Consider the following 22,061-nt stretch of genomic DNA (forward strand, 5'->3'; position numbering starts at 1 on the left):
ATGAAATAAGTACTGTTAAGAATTAAGAATCTTATTTTATTTTGGTTAAAAGACAAGAAAAGTAGCTGTTTACTAAAAAACTGAAAACTGATTGAAAGTGAACATATGCAACATAGTTTGTTAAAGGTTTTACAAATAAGCCAGCCTAATTTGAAAACAGGAAATTGGATAGTTTTTAAAAACTAGGAAATTGAATGCTGTTGACTTAATTCTTTTAAAAACTGATGACATGACTTTTTAAATGTACTAATTTGGATAACATGATAAAATAAGATAGAATTTTTAAATTATTAAAAATTATAAATGATTTACTTTCAATTAATGTTGAAATTGTTCTTCTAAATGCTCTTTTGGTGTTAATTATCTGATTTCTTCTTTAGTGTTAGTAATGGTGCATTGTTATTAATGATACATATTCTAAAAAAATTTAGACACCTCTTTTGTATATAGTAAAATATTATATTAGAAGTATGTTGTGGTCATATATCAATAATATACAGTGAGTTCATATATACAGTAATTTTTGTCAGGTTTACTTATCTGAAATTTTATATTGTTGAAGAATGTTAGGATTTGAGATTTTAAGCACTGTTTGTAAAAACTGACACTTTGGAAACTAACATTTTCAGTATTGACCGCTGTATTGCAGTAAATTTGTCTGCTATTGGGTAGCTTTGAGTTGTGTGTCTGCATAAATGTGTGGTTCTGTTTTGTTAATTTACTTTGAGATTGTATATTTTGTTTGTGGCTTTGACAATAACCTTTTTTTCTGAAAATGTTGGTAATTATATATGATTGCTAGCTGATAAATATTGTTTCTACCACTAAGTGTGTTTTAGAATTTGTATTGTTTGTTACTGCCAGATATATTTTACAGCACCGAAAAATGCCAAACCTGAACAGGATTCAAACTCAGAACCTTCCAAATAAAAGAGAGAAGTGCTATCATTCCACCGTGTAGACTGTTGGAGTGATAACCTCTCCTCTGACTTTATGTAAAATATACAGAACAGTACATGAATATACAGTACTGCAGATTATACCTTTTTTATACTGGAAGAAAGATTCTGCATATAATTTTTTTGCAACAATTAAGCAAACACTATTGATTTGTAAAAACTGAACAGTAATGATGTTTAGGAAAATTTTATGATAACTCACACTGACTAAGGTTGGGTTATATTAAAGACAATCATCAAAGAAAAAAATATTGATCCTTCTACTAAATTATTACATTTCTGTCATCATGGCAACAGCAATTTAATTACTAATATAGGTTTAAAAATATAAAAGATTATTAAGGAATTGGAATTTTATTATCAAGTTATTTTCATTGAACAACTGACAAAAATTGGTAATTTTCTAAATTATGAAAATTTCAAATTTCAATGTTTTGCTTTAAAACTGTACTGATAAATGCACCCAAAATATGTTTTCAGAATTAATTATGCAATTCCTTTGTCAACTTTTGTGATATGGTTGTTAATGGCCACTATTACCGTTGCCATATATTTATCAGTTATTAAGAACTGTGCTGCTGGTATCTCCATATCTGAGGAAGCATAATTAATTTTGAAAAGATCTTCTGGAAAGACGATTGCTATTATTTTGATAATATTGTTAAAAAAATTTAAAAATAACCATTAAAGAGGAAGTGGATGTATTACTAAATTAAAAATGATTAGAAAGATATATAAAACACATACAATAACACTGATATAGTTTTTGTTTCCTTCATGAAATACTTGATTTTAATCCGTTTTTTGATAGTGAAAGCAAATATGAACACAGAATCTTTCTATCACGCTAGCCGGTTACTGTTGGATATTAATTTGGGATGTGCCTGAGGCTACTTATGAAAGAAAAGCACCAGCAAAATCATTGTAACACAGGTATGGCCATGCAAAATTATAAATTTTACAGATTTTAACTATATTTTCCCTTAATTTTTTTGAAGTGTAATTTATTTAAAACTAAGGGTAATAGAAAAATTGTATTTAGAGATCTGTAATGTACGCAAAAAAGCAATTCAAAAAATGGTATTACACTTAGAGAAACATTAAAAAAATTTTTTTTTGTCCATCATAATTTTTAATAAAATTTTTATTGAGGATAACAGATAAAAATAAGTCTAATTTAAAAGTATCATAAGAAACTGATGTGTAAGTCAAGTGCTTATTACTTTTAATATCAACAGTGCTGGTTCCAAGCCAATTTTAGTGTTTAAAAATAGTAAGTAGTTAAAAATGAATATATATATATGCGATATGCATTTTTTATAATAACAATTTTAAATAATGAAAAAGAAACCAGTTATATGGTTATGTTATATACAGATCATGGTATTATTTTATTAAATAAACAATTATTACTTTTAAAAAGTTAAAAAATTAATTATTTTCCAAAACATTTTTAAGTGAAATTATTATTATCATTGCTGCTAGCTTTTTAATTAAAAAAAATATGTATATATTAATTTTGTTTTTTATTCTCCAGTAGTCGCACATGGGCTATATCATTCCAGGTGATAAGTAAGTGGGTGACTACTTATTTTATTGCCAATACTGTTACTGAAGGATTCAGTTACTGTCTGTAATAGAAATATATACTTAAGTAATAGGTACTGTGTCACTATACATGGTCATTTCATTAAAGTTCTTATTTGTAAACTTGTAGTTTAGCATGACCAATTAAGTGACATCATTCAATGGCAAAAATTAACTAGTAATGACCATTTTTGTCAATAAAGATGAAGCAATAGAGTAGTACAAACATTGCTTACCTAAAAAAAAATCATAATTGGTAAGAAAAATATGAGATTGTTTTACCTGGAATGATGCAGCTGGCTGTAGGATTTAAAAACACCAGTTAAATCTACATGTCATTTGATTATATTTTTAGTGATTGTTTTGAATGAATAGAATGCAGCTGTTTATTATGTACTTAAGTTATTAAAAATTTTTACTTTAAAATAATTAAAATTTTACCATTAAACATTTTTTTAATGTTATTCTCTTTTGTACTTGTATATATTACCTTTTACCATAGTACATGAATGTTTTTTGTTGTTGGTAGATTAAAGATTTAAACTTTAAATTTAAATACATACACTGAGTTTATTGTAGGTATTTTTTAAGTTATAAGCCAGCCATTAACAATAATCATACTGTATAAATAAAATTATATAGAAAATAACATTAAAATATATAAAAAATGAATTTCTAATAAAAAACTGATATATGTATCATATTGTATTTACGATACTCTAGTCTGGTGCGACTGCTGGTATTTAAAACTATTGAAGCATTAATACATAATAATATAATAAAATGTAACAGAAAATTATACTTACAGAATAAAACAGCAACAAACTCTGTGTCTTCAATAATCTTCTCCAAGATTTTTGCATTCACTTCTTCTATCCTATCTGGCAGGTCCATAGCTTCCAAACTTGTCAAGAAATCTAACACATTTTCTTCATCCATCAAGTCCCCTATAAATACAGTAATTGTAGTGTTTAATATTACATACACAATATCTTTTATATACATATATATATATATATATAAATTATAAAAAATTAATAAAATACTATAATTGAATAATACACGGCAATAATTTATTATATAATTTTACAAATACAACAGAATTCTACTGTACCAACAATCCCATAAAGTTCAGGCAGACAAATGTATATTACAGTTAACATGATACATTTGATTTTTTAGGGATCCATAACTTAAAATATGGATTTCTTATTTGCATCTATGAAGTGGGTAGCACAGATATTGATTTTTGGAGTTCTATTAAGTGTTCACTGTATCTTTGTATGAAACTATGTTCAATTTTTCAAGGGTAGACATTGTTAAATAGTAGTAGTTATTTTTTCAGGGACATTTTGTTTGGTGATTGGTGATTAATGGCATTCTTTGGGTAATGCTTTTTTGGTTTATTATTATGAAAACAATATTACATCCAGATTAAAAAAAAATTAAGTTATTTTCTTTGAGAATTGTTTATGTAGTTACAATCCTTTTTTATTTTTATTTATTTTATATAAGTGAGTCATAGTGAGTCAATGAGACTATTATTGTATCGATTTTTGTGACTTTGGTATTTTATGATGTTGAGTTCTTCTATATGATCATATTAACACTGCTAAATAATTTACTTAAATTATGGTCTGTAGACCACTTTTATAAGCACACAATGTGAGACTGGGGGTTTTGATGTGTTTCAATAGAAAGTGTCCATCATTGTTAACTTTGTGTATTTTTCAATAATGTGTTTTTGTTGGTTGTTTTTGTGATATTAAGATCAAAAAATTAGTTTATTATATTCATATCCAAAACAGTAATTATATATGGTAAAATTAACAATAAAGAATAATATCTCTGAAAAAAAAGAAGTAACTTTAAACAAAACAATCCAAGGAAAAAAAAGGGCCACTGAGGGCAGACGACAAGTCTACTGGTGGTCAAATGAGATAGCACGCTTACGCGATAATTTACAGCAGGCTAGGAGAAGGAAACAAAGACTGAGGATCAGAGGTGGTGCTGAGTTTGATACTGCAACCAAACTATATATAGAGGCTAGACGCCACTTGAACAGGGCCGTTAAGAGATCAAAAAGGGATCATTGGTTCAAACTCTGTGAGGAATTGGACAATGATCCCTGGGGCCAAGCCTACAAGATAGTTACTAAGAGGTTTGGCAGGCGTCTGCCTGTGTTGAGTGAACGGCAGGCTATGGCACAGTTTGACGAATTATTTCCATGTCCAGCAGAGGCAACTGACATTTTGCCTGAATATGAGCTGAGGAGGTTTACCCCTGCTGAGCTAAGTAACGCTATCGGACAACTCGGTAATAAAAAGAGCCCCGGCACTGATAGAATCCCTGCTACAATACTCAAAGGCCTTGTAAAACAGCTTCCCTGGGAGATGACTGATATAGCTAATTATGGCTTGGAGAATGATTCATTCCCGCGATGTTGGAGGGAGGCCAGGGTGGTCTTCCTCCCTAAAGGCGGTGATGATCAAGGTCTGTCTCGATTTAGACCGCTGAGTCTCTTAAATAACTTGGGCAAAGCGGTAGAGAAGATGCTCGCCAACAGAATTGTATGCGAAATTGAAGAAGGCGTGGGTATAACCGTCAATCAATTCGGGTTCTGGAAGGGACGCTCCAACGTGTTGGCAGCAAAGAAAGTAACTACTTGGATAGCAGATGTCAGAAGAGGTACTTGGAGAGCAAGAGGGATTCCGTTACTTGTCTCCCTAGACATTAAGAATGCTTTTGGCTCCATCAAATGGAGCCATATTCACAGTCCATTATTGGCTAAGAACGTAAGCCCATATCTTAGGAGACAGGTGAGGAGACACCTCTCTGACAGATCGTGCAGAATTGCAATGCAAAGTAGAGATTTGGAAGTCAACATACACGGTGGGGTTCCCCAGGGCTCCGTTTTGGGCCCGTTATTATGGGTTTTAACTTTTGACAGAATCCTGAATTTCGATTATCCTGCAGGAGTCGAGGTCATTGCCTATGCAGATGACCTAGTGATCCTTGCGAGTGATAGACATGCACTGGAAGTACAAAATAAGGCCAATTTGGCATTACAGATGATAGAAAACTGGCTATGTAATAAAAATTTAGTGCTGAACATTGATAAATGCAAATTTATCACTTTGACTGGAAGAAGGATCATTGATCAGCTGGATATCAGGATCCACCGATTGATTTATTGGCACTTTTAAGAGTTGAAAGAGACCAGGGAGTTGGAATTCACGAATGAAGGCAGCGGCTAATGGCAAGGTGGCAGGACAGGTGGAATGAGAATGGCCCTGGAGGTAGAACAAAGAGACTCATCCCCGATATTAAAAGCTGGATATATAGGAAGCATAGGGAAGTGAAATTTCACCTGTCACAATACTTTACAGGGCATGGCAACTTTAATTTTTACTTGCACAGAATCGGTAGAAGAGCATCGACGGAATGTATGTATTGCGATCGCGAAGATGATGTTGAGCACTCATTTACTGACTGCCATAAATGGAGAGAAGAATTAGTAGACATCGATCTATCATCTGATGGTAACGGCAAATTAATTAATCACATGTTGCAGAGTGAAGATGCCTAGAAGAGGGTTGATTCAGCTATTAAGAAAATATTAACGCAGAAAAATGAGGACGAGAGGAGATTAGGGTTCTGATCTTAGTATAGGGAAGGGCGGACAGCCCCAGTGGTGAGGACTGGCATGCTGAGGTGTGCCAGTTTCGATGAGCCACTGGGGACTCCAAGGGTTTTCTGGATAGGAAAGATCAAAGAAAAGACCCAATCGTCACGTCAAGACAATCATGGTATGGCGTGGCGATATATATATATATAGATGGGCATATCAATAGACTCAAAAGAACTGACCAGTGGGCCGACCTGCCATGCCGGACATACAGCCGGTAGGTGGGAAGGCCCATTTAAGTACAACAGGCACTCCCCTGGGTGGCGCAATACCAACCAGTCGGACCGGCCCAGGGAAGGAGAGTCAAAAAAAAAAAAAAAAAAAAAATCCAAGGAAAAAGAAAGTTTTTTTTTTGTTTTACAGGTCATTATCACAAAAACTGAATGCCTATTTTATTAATAATAAAAAAATCAAACAGACTGAATTGAACAAACCAGTATCATAAAGCTGACATTCAGTTTATATTACCTTCAGTCTAATACTAAAAAAAAATTCAAGTAATGTGTGGATCATTCTGTGAAATTATCTAATTTTAAAGTAAAATGTGGTTGATCATTTTTGAATAATTTTATCATAGTTTCTAGCACCCTTCAGAAAACTGAAACCATAAAGAAATATTTTATCTACATTGTTGAAGCAAGGCTTATATTAAATTATATGAATGAAAATTAGCATTTACAAGAGTTCTTGATAACTGATCTAGCTAATAAACTTTAAAGATATTTAAGTTTAATCTTTCTGCTAAAAGTAGATATATTAGTTTTTTGGAGAACATATTTGAAGTTATTGAACAATATACATTGCTTTTTTATTTACTCTTTTGGAAACTTCTAAAAATATAAGTTTCATTTTGTGATTCAGTGAAGTTTTGATGTCATGAGGGCTTGATTTTTTTTGTGATAATCTCATCTAGGATTACTATTACTGTTAATTACATCCCTGTTCATTTTATACTAATTGATTTTATAGATTTTGGGTAAATTTTGCTTTGACAAACACTATACAAAAATACTGATGTTTCCTTAACCCCTTATACTTTTTAGAACTAAAATATTGTCTAGCATTAAATACAATTCTTTCTTCCATTCTTAGTTATATTATAAAACAAGTGGAGTCTTTCAATATAGATTTTCAATATAGTAACTTGAAGTTAACAATCTTCATGACTTTGACCATTCATTTACTGGAGCAAATAAGTATCACCGATTGTTATTTTATAAATAATAATATCAGAGATATAGCTATGAATGTAAAATAGAGTTATGTTTATACAAATTTTTTATTCTGAAATGCCTGCACTGATGTCCTGGATCAGTAGAGTAATTCTTGTAATTATTATGCTGTTAATGAAAATCAAGTACAATTTAAAAATTAAATGAAATTAATTTTATTGTAAAGTTGAATGGATTTCATTGATAAACAACATAAAAGAAACTGAACATTAAAAATAAACCATCTATAGCTAAGAATATTAGATAAGTACAGTACCTTCGTAGATGATGGGCTCCTTCTCTCTAAAGTATGTGAGCGCAGGGAAATTCTTGATTCCATAATGTTTTGCCAATCGTTTGTCGTTGATCTTGACAAAATCCACACCAAAAGAATCTGTGTCGTCATCGATTTTTTCCAGTTCCTCTAAAACTTTGTCGCACGTTATACAGCTTCTAGCATCTGTGAAAAAATAATCAACTATTTTTAATGCATTTATTATTACTTTAAATGAAATATAGGTATGCAGTGGTAGTAAACAATAAAACGTTTAATCTATAATTGACTACTCAGCTATATTTTTGAAAAAAATAAAAGTGTAAATACAAAATTTTAACAGTTCATGATATTCAAATTTTTTATGAGAAGTTACGTGTAATAGTCTACAAGTTAGGTGTAACTGAAAATCACTCTGGGTTCCTGATCTTCAAAATGCAGCTGTTGGGAAACTTTTAAATGAAATTTGTTGGTAAGAAAGATGTGCAGCAGAAAGTTTGATTCTGAGTGAAGGAACATAATAATAACTAAATTTTACACAATTAATGTTATGGTATAACAAAAAAAATATTATTTTAAATTTTACAAGAGTTAATTAGGTACTGACAAATTTATCACATCTAACATGAAACAATTCATAGAAGTGAACATTTGGATTCATTGGGCTGTAGTTTATGAGAGCCTTTGAAATGCTTCTTCATCTATTGGAATAGTTTCAATATTAAACTGGAGAAAATTTATAATAAAACCAAACTTCATATAGGGTATAGAAAATTATTTCATAGTAATAATCTTTTTTTAAGATACTGTAAAACATGTAATTTGTAGTGGTACAAGCATATTGATTCCATAAACTATTCCAAAATAGATACAAGTACATAAACTATTAATAAATAACTTGAGATAAATTAAATGTTCCACGTTAATATATCAGAAGCCATAAAAAGCAAGTACAATCAGTTCAGCATATCAGAAAAAAATTTTCTTTCATTCATTCATTTTTTCATTCTTAAAAATTATGAAAAAAATGGAAAATTTAAGACAGAAAAATGAACAGTCATTAAAAAAATTGTAGGTAGGCTTTAAAACAAAAAAAGGAAATTCAAGGAATCTATTTATATAACATTTAAGTTAAAACTGAAGTGTGACTGCAAAGTCAAAAACAGAACTTGCTGCAAAAAGAAATTACATCTTCTTCTGATGTAGATATTAAATTTCCTTTATCTGTTGTATAGTGATTGCAACAAAGCAGTTAGGATTACTATGTGTGCACCACTAATAAAACAGATTTCTATAATTTAATTTAGGTTAGCTTCGTCAGTGTACAAGCTAAGTTAATGAAGTTTGATGATACCTTGACCGCTGAAAATAAATTGTATTTTTAAAACAAATGTATAAGTTAGTAACATGTACAATACATGTATAATCTTTAGCAACAAAACATTACTATAATTCAGTTTCTTTCTGCAATCTAAGTATTTTTAAGCAAGTTTTTAAGCAAAGTATTTCTAAGTTTTTTCCTAAGTAAAGCATTATAAACATTTTTTATCAAGCTCTTTATATTTAATTTTGTAATGTATTTAATACTAAATATATAAGGGAATGGAATGCAAAGATTCAATTGTAACTAATATGGTTCAGCTGAATGCGTACATTGCAACCTGCTTCTACACTTGTCATATATGATATATATCATTCTGAATTATATATTTCAAGGAATGAATTTGACTGGCTACTTCTTTCCTGGCAATCAATTCCTAACCGTCAGCATAATCTACAGTGGTAGTCTGGGGGTAATTGACCCATGACCTAGACCTTCATCCATCAGTGCCCTTAGCTGTCAGTTTTTAAATAATACATTTTTATGTCATATTTAATTATGATATTACAAACTGATGACCAAAGATTAGGTATTTCTTTAATGATAAATCAGTTTAAATTCCTAAACAATTATTACTTGTAAATGGCAACCTTGAGTTAAAATATTTGAGTTTTGCTAACTTACCCATTAAAATAAAAATCCTTTCACGAACTGGAGATGATGGTTATTAGTAAAAGCCTCTTAATGCAATCAAACGCTAAATTACATTTAAGTGAAAATGAAATGTTTTATAAATAAATTACAGACGTAAAGAGAATGGTAGCAAATTTTAAATAATAGAAAATTCTTTTTCTGTAAGTTTTATTTTCGAGTAGTAATTAACAACTGTTGTCGATAAACATTTTAAAAGGATTTTTTCCGAAACTAAATAACTATTTTTTTCATGCAGATTATGTATTTATGATTTTTTTTTGTATTCATACATGAAAAAGTTTGATTTATTACTGTAGACCTTTAATTTAAATTTACAAAAAGAAAATTCTTTTGCATGCTTCTTTTATTTAAATTTAATAGTCTTGCATTTTTTAAATTTATGTACTTCTTTAATTTTATGGGTCGGATATTACTTTTAATTCCATTCTAAGTTGTTTTTTATACAAACAAGATGTAATGAATATAAAAGTTATATCTGAACACGATTATTCAACACATAAAAAAAAAAAAAAAACAAATCAGATTACAACCTTTTAAATAACATTTTTAGGCAAAATCATGCGAGTTCAAGGAACATCTTTGCAGACCAGTTGCCAGATGATTGGTGTTTTTACAATGGGTGTTTGTTTTATGATGTAACTGTGACGCGGAGGACGTTTTCAGCTCGGCCAATAGCACGGCCGTCACCACGGTCGAGCCAAAAATGGCCCTGGGCCAGGCGCCGTTGCAACACTGTTCTTTAATTTGCCGTATTCTTATCCTCTCTCTCTTCAATAAAATAATTCTTTTCATTATAAGAAATATTTTTAATGATTTTTTTTTTAATAGATATTTGTGCGGAGGCTATAAGCTACGTTAATTATTTTTATTTACTGCCGTAAAAAGTACACATGCTAAACGATACGCTGATTTTCCTGTAATAGGAGTTGAAATATACTAAAGCTTAATATCTGATTTCAGAAAAATCAGTAAAATATTTTCATTTTAAACTTACAGAAAAGCCCTGAATCTATTGCAATTTCTTAACTTTTCCCTTTCATCTTAAGAGTAATACAGTATCTAAACATGCAGTAATATTAACTTTTTAATACTGCAGCTCTATAACTCAAAATAAATTCTGCTTAAGAACATATTACAATTTTTTTCCCAAATTTCTAAATACAGACAATTTTATTAGTTAAAATAAATATATCAAGTAAATAATTAAAAAGGAATAATTAATAAAAATAATCATAATTCTAATCCCATTGCTTTTTTAAGAAACCAAGTAGAAGAATTTAAATTTCTGTAATTGTGAAAAAACATACCAAATTTAATTCTGTAAAATCTGCAAATTTTAGTGAGTTAGAATACATAATTTTTATTTGTTGATTAAATTATTATTTTTTAATCGATAATTAAAAATTAAGGGAATTTGAGTCATTATTTAGGATTAAACAGGGATATTCCAAAAAAAATTTTCTCATTCCTTTTATACATGGTGTAAACATAATGAAAGAAACCTAGATAAAAAAGGGGTTGTCTTCTGGCTTGTTAGGTTATACTAATCAACAAAATAATAAATAATAATAATTTGTATTGAAGGGAATTCTGGTAGAAAAATTTAACGAAGAAATTTATAGTGAAGGCTGCAAATAAAACTTGCTGTTTTTAAGTAATGCAGGCAACCGGAATTAATTTTCAAGTTACTCTCATAAAAAGAATAGAGATTCTTAAAGATTACCAATCTCTTGAGTTAAGCTTACTTAGAAAGATAAGGGTTGATGTAGACCGGTTCCCTGCTGTAATTTTCAATGTCTCAAAAGTACTATTGCAGATTAACATGCCAGGTTCAGGATGAAGGTGCGTCACATTACTCTCAGAGTAGTGATTCTTAACTGAATTTTATTATTAAGCTTATCAAATAGAACATTAAGAAATACTTAAAAATAATTATTCTTGATTGAACTAGTTATTATTTGAAGAAATTATCTGTAACTGGCATATTATTGTACCCAAATTACTATAACATATTTTTAGATTTTATAAGTATTTCTCAAGGGCATAAAGTCGAGGTAGGTTAAACATTGTTAAAAACGTAGCTTTCATAATCTTTTTATCAAGAAAAATTTCACTGATGAAATGGAATATACAGTTATCAAAATAGTAATTAGGGAATAAAATAAAATCACCTCAATTTTGTTTATGGAAACATGAAGCAAGTTATTAAAGCTTCAAACTGACTGGAAAATAAATAAAATAATTATCAATTAAATACGATTTACAAAGTGAAAATCAAAATGATTGCAAAATTATTTATTCTGCCAACATTTATAAAGTAAAGAAATTTCAACTTGATAATAAAATTATTTGCGCTATATATTTTTTTTTTTTTGCTTGATGATATCGCTACATAAGCTTGAAACTTGTGCGTGGGATATGGAAAGGTGGAATTTTGTAGCGTCTGAAAAATGCCATGTCAAACTGGAATTTGAACCAGGACCTCCGGATGAAAGAACGAGACGTTACCACTACGCCACGGAGATCGGCAATATTAATTTTATTTACTCGTTAATTGTAATGAAGTTTAAAACAGTTATATAATTTATTATTAACTTATATTCACAAAATAGATCCAATTGAATAAATCGTCTTAAATTTTCCTCGCCTGTTTGACACGCGAGAAAGATTGTGTAGCAACGACCAAATGAGATTAACAAAGCCTGCTTATTCACAACTATTTTTGCCAAACTTCTGTCATGTACAAGGTCGTCGCATTAAACGATTATTAACCGTTAATTTTATATACTTCAAAAATAAAATTAAAAATTATTTTGTACCGCTGTATTTTAACGTTTGAATTTCACGGCTGGAACATAGAATATAAAGAGGGTCATTATGAAAAAGATTTTCAATATGATATAGGTGTTCAACCAATCAAAAGCCTACTCTTTTCAACCACTGACCAATCAGTTGTTTATTTACATTGATTTTAATCCGCTTTAGTATTTAGCAAGCAGAGATTAATTTCAAAGTACACCAATAGGTTTACTTTATTGGTATGTTTCTATATTAAACTGTTTTTCTTTTTGTTAATTATGTTGGATTCTTAAGAAGAAACATCTTCTTAAGAAGAAGATGATCGATTTTAACATCGATCGTTATTAAATAAAAGGCAGAACTTATGACTAATATCCTATTATCACAGAAATGTAATGTTTAAAGTACTTCTTGAAAAATTTAAATAGAATATTCCGAAAACAATGTATTGTATCATTGATTTAGATCAATAATCCCAATATTTTCTCAGCCGTAGAAAAAATAGGGTATGCAACTCCCTATACCAGCCATTAATGCATTCTTGCAAATTTTATGACACTTGCCAAAACTAACTTACTTCACACTCGTGCATTAATGGCTATCATTATAGGTTCGTTGCAAATGTATATTATGGAAACTAAATTGAATTATTTGTGGTATACTTACTTCCAGTTGTTGGTTCTTGTTTATTAGAAAAAGTTGAATCCACGGTTTTAAAAAAATTAGACAAACGTTTCCGTTTTCCATATTGGTTATTTAAAAATGTAATTAAAAATTATTTTGTATACATAGAATTAACAAAGTACGCATCTTTTAAGTAATTATTAAACAGCTAAAAAAACGATTTAATTTTCGATATGAAATCATCGCAGCCCTCAAATCCACATGGGAGGCAACTCAAACATTTTAAATGAAACAGGCAAGATTTTAACATCATTTTAAGGGACCTTGAAAAATCAAAAAAAATCGACAAAAAACTTTGGTTTACGATAATTCTAACCAGAAAGGCAGCAATTTAATATTTTATCATTGATAATTTCAGAAATTGTCTTAGTGTAATTTAAGGACTGATATCGAAAAACAGATCGTTTCGAGTTAAATTTAATTTTTCTATATTTACCTATTGTTTAACGGTTACCATGCTTTGTTAATATTGTGTGAGTTGTATATATAACTGTTAACAGACTCACGTCTTATTTATAAAAATGAAGAAAATCATCGTTTAAAATCAATATTTTCTTAAACCATTCTTTTATTTATTTTGGTCTACTGGGGTGGTCTAGTGATTAAATCTTCGCAAATCAGTTGTTTAACAGCTGATTTTCGAAGTCGAATGATGTGAGATTCAAACCCTAGTAAGAGTTAGTTGCTTTTATACGAATTTGAATATAGACAGTGGATACCGGTGTCCTTTGGTTGTTGAGGTTCAATTAACCATACACCTCAGGAATGTTCGGCCTGAGTCTTGACGACAAGACTACTCCTTATTTACATATCATACTCATCTCATTGGGCCATGAGGGGGTTGCTTATTGTTCACTAGTTGAACAGATTTCAACGTACATATTAGGAAAATAAAAAAAAAAAATTATTTTATTTTTAAATTTAATAAAATCATGTGAAATTTGTTTTTGACTAGATACCGTAGTGAAAATACAAATTTCCTATAAAATATAATAAGAAACATCTTTTTTTACTTAAAAGCAATATTGCTTTGTTTTAGAAACCAATCTAAGTTAAACTTTTGACACGATCTAAAAACTCTTCATATCATGATATCATTTTTTTTTCAACAACTTCTATTTATCTTTAGTTTAATATGAACCCACACAATCGTTTAATTTATTCTAAATTAAGATTTTGAATAATATTTATTCATTTATTAAATAATTTTTTAATTTATTCTACTAATCTAATTTTTCTAAACGTTTTATCATATTTTTCTGGACTCCTAACATTTATATGAAAGTTTATTGTGTACTAAATCCGCTTTTGAAGCTCTATATTTTCATGCTCCATGTCAAAGATCAAACTTATTTTTTATTTTTATTTAACTATAATCAAGGTCTCATCCAGATGGGTTTGAATTTTGGTCAAGCTAGCCATTTATTATTTTTTTTAAATACTTATCGAACAAAATATTTTTTTTTGAAAATATTACTTAACCTTAACGTAGGTGTAACTGGGCTTGGGGACTTTGCATTAGATGGTCTTGGTTCGATTCCTGACAAGGATCTTATTTTTTACTTAAATTTCATTACTTCTTCTTCCTTGTGAAATAAACACAAGATCATTTCCGAAATTGTCATAATAAAATTTAAAAAAAATAGTATATAAAAGACTTACTATATTTACATAGATAAAAATAAAATAAAATATTTAATAATAAGAACATCTGAAACTTCAATTAAGCCTAGTAAACAAACGTAAAAACCTGCTGTAGAATTGTAATTACAAAAAAAAATGGTATATAGATTCTCGAAAAATTTTATTTTGCTATAACTGGTTACGATTTTAAAAGTTAACTTGTTTTGTACTAAATTGAATTCTCTAGAGGTAAGTCAATGTAAGTTGCAATTATAATAACTACTACAAATTAAATCCGTAGCTTAGTAAAACTATTACAGGTATTAATTATTTAATTTATATACATAAAAATTTATTTATGAACCAAACAAATTTATCTAACTTGGATTTAAAAAAAAATTCAACCCATTAATCTAAATTTCTGTTAAAAGAATGTATTTTTATTTCCTATTTTAAATAAATAGAAGATTATAGTTGTATTTATTTTATTCACAGCTGACATTTGTTGTTGTTTATTTAAGATTATATTATCATTTATAACATCAGCAAACTTCTTTAATTAATATCACATGAAAATCCTTTACTTTAGTTTGCTAAAATAGATAAAATTAGTGAAAAAATTTTCAATTACCTATCATCAACGCCTGAACAGAAAATGTAATTGCGAACAATAAAGGTATTAGAGCAGTGAGAGAAGTTGTTAATACAAGATTGATTATTAAAATTGTCAAGATAAGCTTTCATGCTAATATCTTTTGTCATTGAGCCTGAATTCTGGTTTTCAATATTTAACTACTTGTAAATAAATCCTGACGAAACCTTTAAATTCTGTTTTGTATGTAATCACTGTTTGTTATTATTGACATTCTTTATTATTATAATTGTTGTTGTTGTTGTGATTACTATTGTTATTATTTGTTTATTATTATTAATGATTTTATTTATTTTTTTTATGTTTCTAAACAAATAATTGTAATTATATAGACAGTTTCAATTGTCAATATCTCAATATCCTGATGAAGCCGTGAACACGCCACAATATATTTATATGTTATCGTGAAAGACCGGTATCTGGCAAATATCGATATTCTCCGGTGAATGTTAACACGTACCAAATACGTCGGTTAAAGGCTGAAATATTTGCTTATTCGGATCTTCGCCGGTATACGCGTAAGTCGACAAACATAGATAAGCTCTGGTGCGATTCGAAACTATAAATAGAAATTAAAAAGAAATAACCTGATAACAATTTTTTTAGGTAAATAGATTACGACAAACCCTCATAAAAAAGGAAGTATAAATTTAAGCCAAACATAACCTACGCTCGCTTATCTTGTCTAATTTATCGTTAATTTTTATTCTGTATATCCTAATCGGCCTTTTCAATTTATAAAATGCTGAAAAGTTGATTAAATATTTGGGATTTGTTATATTATATTTTACCATAACTTTTCCAAGTTTTTTTTAAGTGAAAATACGATGAATATTGGAATGAGATCAGGCCATATATATTTATTATGCAATAAAAATTTAATACTAAGTAATAACAACGAAAATGAAAAAAATATTTTTATTAAAGATTTTTTAATTAGACAATGAAATTTTCTTATAAAATCTTCCGTTTTAAATTATTTGAGAAAACTAACTACCAGAGGAACTGTAACTACAAAATAAGAGGAAGACGAATCAGTTACATTTGATGAATAATAAAATTCTATTATGTAAAGAAAAATATTATATGGATCGGAATTAGAACTTTCATTTTTAAGGCGGTTAAAAAATTAATTACAATTTTTTTTTTTACTTTTGATAAACAGATGAATATACTTACAGATTATGTACAAGTTATTAAAATATTTGTTAACTTTTTCATACTTAATTTTATTAGGTTAATAATTGGTTTATTGGGTTGCATCCTAGGGACAGAAGATAATTAAATAATTTTTTCGTTATCTTCTGCTTTTTAATCCACATTTATTATTTTGACAGAGATCTCTGCCTTATCAAAATATTTGCCTTACAATTGAATTAAGAAAAAAATGTGGGACAGTATGACACCACCAATTCATATATCAGTGACTAAGATTATAAAAATATTCTATATTTTTAGCATAGTAATTATTTTCATTTTTTTTTTTTTATTATACTTTTTTAATATTCAAATATTTTTAATACTTTTCAAAAATTATCTTTTTAATTTAATCTCACATAAAGCTTTCTGATAATGCACAGATTTCTGCAAAGATATTAAACGGGGTTGCAAAAATAAAGCAGTATGTGAAAAAAATAATTATAATTCAGTTGTCAAAATATATAAATTTAATTAAAAACAAATCGTAAATTATCATTGCTTATCATCTGAGGTTTCGTAATGATCGGAGAAATATGTTTGTGTGTATATATATATATATATATATATATATATATATATATATATATATATATACATGTAAACTTATAATAAACTGTTGTTTGTGTATAGGCTACAAATATTTTTATCTTTTATTTAATGAGACGTGCGGGCATCAACTACTATTATCATTTAGCCCAAATGAAGATTTGTAACGTATGAAAAATGCCATGCCTGACCAGTATTCGAACTCAGGAACTCCGGATGAACAGCAGAGACGCTACCACTCGCGCCAGGGAGGCCGGCAACAAATATTTTATTTTATAATTTAATATACCACTTAATATTGTAACAAAAAAAAAAAATACAAAAAAAGACGTTTCACTCCAAATTCGAAGCTTTTATATATATATAGTTTTTATTTTGCTGTGCTCAATATGTTAAATAATTTTAAAGTAGAAGAATTGTAGCAGCTGCGTTAGATTTTTGTACAGACCAAGCTGTGGTGAGCACGGCCTTCAGCACCGTGATGTCACTAAAGAGAAAGTACAATATGTGTACCTGTTCACAGAAAAAAAATCAGTGACTGTCGTTCAAAGAAGATATATGCTAGTCTATCGTATAAATTCTCCGAGTTACAAAAGCATTCGTAAGCGGTGTGAATAGTTTTTGGGAATCTAAAGACTTTTGAAAGGAGTCTCACCAGGTAGACCTTAACTAAGTACCGGAAACACAGAAAGAATTCGACTGCCTTTCCAACAATGCCCAAAAAATTAAGTTCGTAGGGTTTGGTCGTCAACGAAACTGCAGCAAATCCATGTAATAAAACGTAATGATAAGTCACAACTAGTTTTAAATTTGTAAAATCATGCTAGACTTCATTTCTGCTCATAAAAAATACCTGGAGGGCATTTTATTTTCTGATTAAGCATTTCAACATTTCATGTTCATGGAGTTGTGAATTGTCGAATGTGGGGCTTAGAAAAATCACACGAATTGGTGGAATTCGTCCAAAAAAGTATGAAAGTGAATATTTGGTGTACTACCATGCATAATTGAATTTTTTTTCCAAGAGGAGACTATTACCGGCCTAGTATGCTAGGACATGTTATCCACCATTTTGTATTTCCCCAGAATGAGATATGGAGGGCCTAATTTTGGAACAGGTTGGAGCCCCTCCACATCATGTAGAAGTTGTGTGGACTGCGCTCATCGACAGGTTCCCAGAAGGCCGGATAGCAGAGAAGCTATTATTGCTTGGCCACCTTGAAATCCCGATTTGAAGCTGATGATGGATTTATTCTTTTGGGGCTACGTAAAAGACATCGGATACCAAGAAAAAATCCAGCACTCGAGTGCCAAAGAAAAAACAGCAACCGTGAAAGTGATTCCTGCAGACATGCTCGCCAGAGTGTGGAATAAGGTAGATTATTGTTCTGAAGTCTGCAGAGTATTAAGCGGTACTTGTATTGAGTTACAGTAAGAGGTAACATTTAGTAACAACTAAATTTAATTTAAAGCCGCGGATTTCGTTTTTCGACACCCGGGGTTTATATATGTATTGAATAATGATCAAAAAATTAAATTGCTATTAATGATTTAGAGAAATGTAAATAAAAGTATTCAACGCTTTAATAGTAGTCGTAAGACATACGAAAGTTTTTAGGATTGTAAAACAAAAAAATTGGGAACTTCTGATGTAAATCATTTAATTTATCAGGATTACAGCCCTGTTTGGCATTAAGTGTTGTCTCAGAGGTTGGCACAACCTCTCATTAGAGATCATCTTCTTATTAATTTCTATTAAATTGCCCAGACAAGTTAGTTTGTTGCATTTGACGTATTTAATACGTTTATATACTCAACATTTTTGTTTGTTAAAAATCTGTGCAAGCACTCGATTAGAAATATCTTAAAACATAACTATTTGGAGACATACATTCTAATGATTGAACGGCCAAAATTTATAAAGTCTGGCAATTAACCAAAAATATCTCACATTGGCAGTTGCTAATGTGAAACTATTACTCAATGATGTTAGACCATAACAAATTAACTTTTTTCTTTATTTACGTAGAGAATCTAAATATAGCTGGGCTATTCGTGTGGAATAGAAAACGTACAGTACGATAGATATTTTTATATCTTAAGTGCAGTATTGATCTCCTTATAGTAGGAAATTTGTAAAAATACGCCTACTTAATCAGCGTAAAATAATATTAATGTGATATTAGTCACACATTTGAAAGGACTTTACAAGGGACTTAATACATCTTGTAAAATATCCCTAAGTTCAAATCCCGGTCAGGCATGGCATTTTTCATACGTTACAAATCTTCATTTGGGCGAAATGATAATAGTAGTTGATGCCCGCACGTCTCATTAAATAAAAGATAAAAATATTTGTAGCCTATACACAAACAACAGTTTATTATAAGTTTACATGTATATACACAAACATATTTCTCCGATCATTACGAAACCTCAGATGATAAGCAATGATAATTTACGATTTGTTTTTAATTAAATTTATATATTTTGACAACTGAATTATAATTATTTTTTTCACATACTGCTTTATTTTTGCAACCCCGTTTAATATCTTTGCAGAAATCTGTGCATTATCAGAAAGCTTTATGTGAGATTAAATTAAAAAGATAATTTTTGAAAAGTATTAAAAATATTTGAATATTAAAAAAGTATAATAAAAAAAAAAAAAAAATGAAAATAATTACTATGCTAAAAATATAGAATATTTTTATAATCTTAGTCACTGATATATGAATTGGTGGTGTCATACTGTCCCACATTTTTTTCTTAATTCAATTGTAAGGCAAATATTTTGATAAGGCAGAGATCTCTGTCAAAATAATAAATGTGGATTAAAAAGCAGAAGATAACGAAAAAATTATTTAATTATCTTCTGTCCCTAGGATGCAACCCAATAAACCAATTATTAACCTAATAAAATTAAGTATGAAAAAGTTAACAAATATTTTAATAACTTGTACATAATCTGTAAGTATATTCATCTGTTTATCAAAAGTAAAAAAAAAATTGTAATTAATTTTTTAACCGCCTTAAAAATGAAAGTTCTAATTCCGATCCATATAATATTTTTCTTTACATAATAGAATTTTATTATTCATCAAATGTAACTGATTCGTCTTCCTCTTATTTTGTAGTTACAGTTCCTCTGGTAGTTAGTTTTCTCAAATAATTTAAAACGGAAGATTTTATAAGAAAATTTCATTGTCTAATTAAAAAATCTTTAATAAAAATATTTTTTTCATTTTCGTTGTTATTACTTAGTGTTAAATTTTTATTGCATAATAAATATATATGGCCTGATCTCATTCCAATATTCATCGTATTTTCACTTAAAAAAAACTTGGAAAAGTTATGGTAAAATCTAATATAACAAATCCCAAATATTTAATCAACTTTTCAGCATTTTATAAATTGAAAAGGCCGATTAGGATATACAGAATAAAAATTAACGATAAATTAGACAAGATAAGCGAGCGTAGGTTATGTTTGGCTTAAATTTATACTTCCTTTTTTATGAGGGTTTGTCGTAATCTATTTACCTAAAAAAATTGTTATCAGGTTATTTCTTTTTAATTTCTATTTATAGTTTCGAATCGCACCAGAGCTTATCTATGTTTGTCGACTTACGCGTATACCGGCGAAGATCCGAATAAGCAAATATTTCAGCCTTTAACCGACGTATTTGTTACGTGTTAACATTCACCGGAGAATATCGTAATTTGCCAGATACCGGTCTTTCACAATAACATATAAATATATTGTAGCGTGTTCACGGCTTCATCAGGATATTGAGATATTGACAATTGAAACTGTCTATATAATTACAATTATTTGTTTAGAAACATAAAAAAAATAATTAAAATCATTAATAATAATAAACAAATAATAACAATAGTAATCACAACAACAACAACAATTATAATAATAAAGAATGTCAATAATAACAAACAGTGATTACATACAAAACAGAATTTAAAGGTTTCGTCAGGATTTATTTACAAGTAGTTAAATATTGAAAACCAGAATTCAGGCTCAATGACAAAAGATATTAGCATGAAAGCTTATCTTGACAATTTTAATAATCAATCTTGTATTAACAACTTCTCTCACTGCTCTAATACCTTTATTGTTCGCAATTACATTTTCTGTTCAGGCGTTGATGATAGGTAATTGAAAATTTTTTCACTAATTTTATCTATTTTAGCAAACTAAAGTAAAGGATTTTCATGTGATATTAATTAAAGAAGTTTGCTGATGTTATAAATGATAATATAATCTTAAATAAACAACAACAAATGTCAGCTGTGAATAAAATAAATACAACTATAATCTTCTATTTATTTAAAATAGGAAATAAAAATACATTCTTTTAACAGAAATTTAGATTAATGGGTTGAATTTGTTTTTTTAAATCCAGGATAATTAAAGTTTTTGGTTCATAAATAAATTTTTATGTGTATAAATGAAGTAATTAATATTTGCAATAGTTTTACTAAGCTGTTTAATTAATTTTCTAGTGTTATTATAATTGCAACTTACATTGACTTACCTCTAGAGCTTGCAATTTAGTACAAAACAAGTTAATTTTTAAAACCTTAATCAGTTATAGCACAATAAGATTTTTACTAGGCTTAATTGAAGTTTCAGATGTTCTTATTACTAAACATTTTAGTTTAATTTTATCCATGTAATTTATGTAAATGTCTTTTATATGATACTATATTTTTTTAATTATTTTTATTATGACAATTTCGGTTATGATCTTGTGTTTATTTTCACAAGGAAGAAAAGTAATGAAAT

The 22,061-nt window shown here is 28.7% G+C and overlaps 1 protein-coding gene across 10 annotated transcripts in view; it reads right to left on the reverse strand.

Annotated features, from left to right (window-relative positions):
* Window positions 1-22,061, reverse strand: part of hlk (hulk) — a 309,501-nt gene that overhangs the window by 213,155 nt on the left and 74,285 nt on the right. For all 10 annotated transcript variants that reach the window (XM_075356311.1, XM_075356337.1, XM_075356327.1 and 7 more), the window contains exons 2-3: window positions 7,723-7,905; window positions 3,353-3,493 (exon numbers count right to left, since the gene is read on the reverse strand). In XM_075356311.1, the coding sequence (XP_075212426.1) occupies window positions 3,353-3,493; window positions 7,723-7,905 (324 nt within the window). The remainder of the gene's footprint in view (window positions 1-3,352; window positions 3,494-7,722; window positions 7,906-22,061) is intronic.

Source organism: Lycorma delicatula, chromosome 1, assembly GCF_047948215.1.
Source record: "Lycorma delicatula isolate Av1 chromosome 1, ASM4794821v1, whole genome shotgun sequence".
In the NCBI taxonomy this organism is placed as follows: Eukaryota; Metazoa; Arthropoda; class Insecta; order Hemiptera; family Fulgoridae; genus Lycorma; species Lycorma delicatula.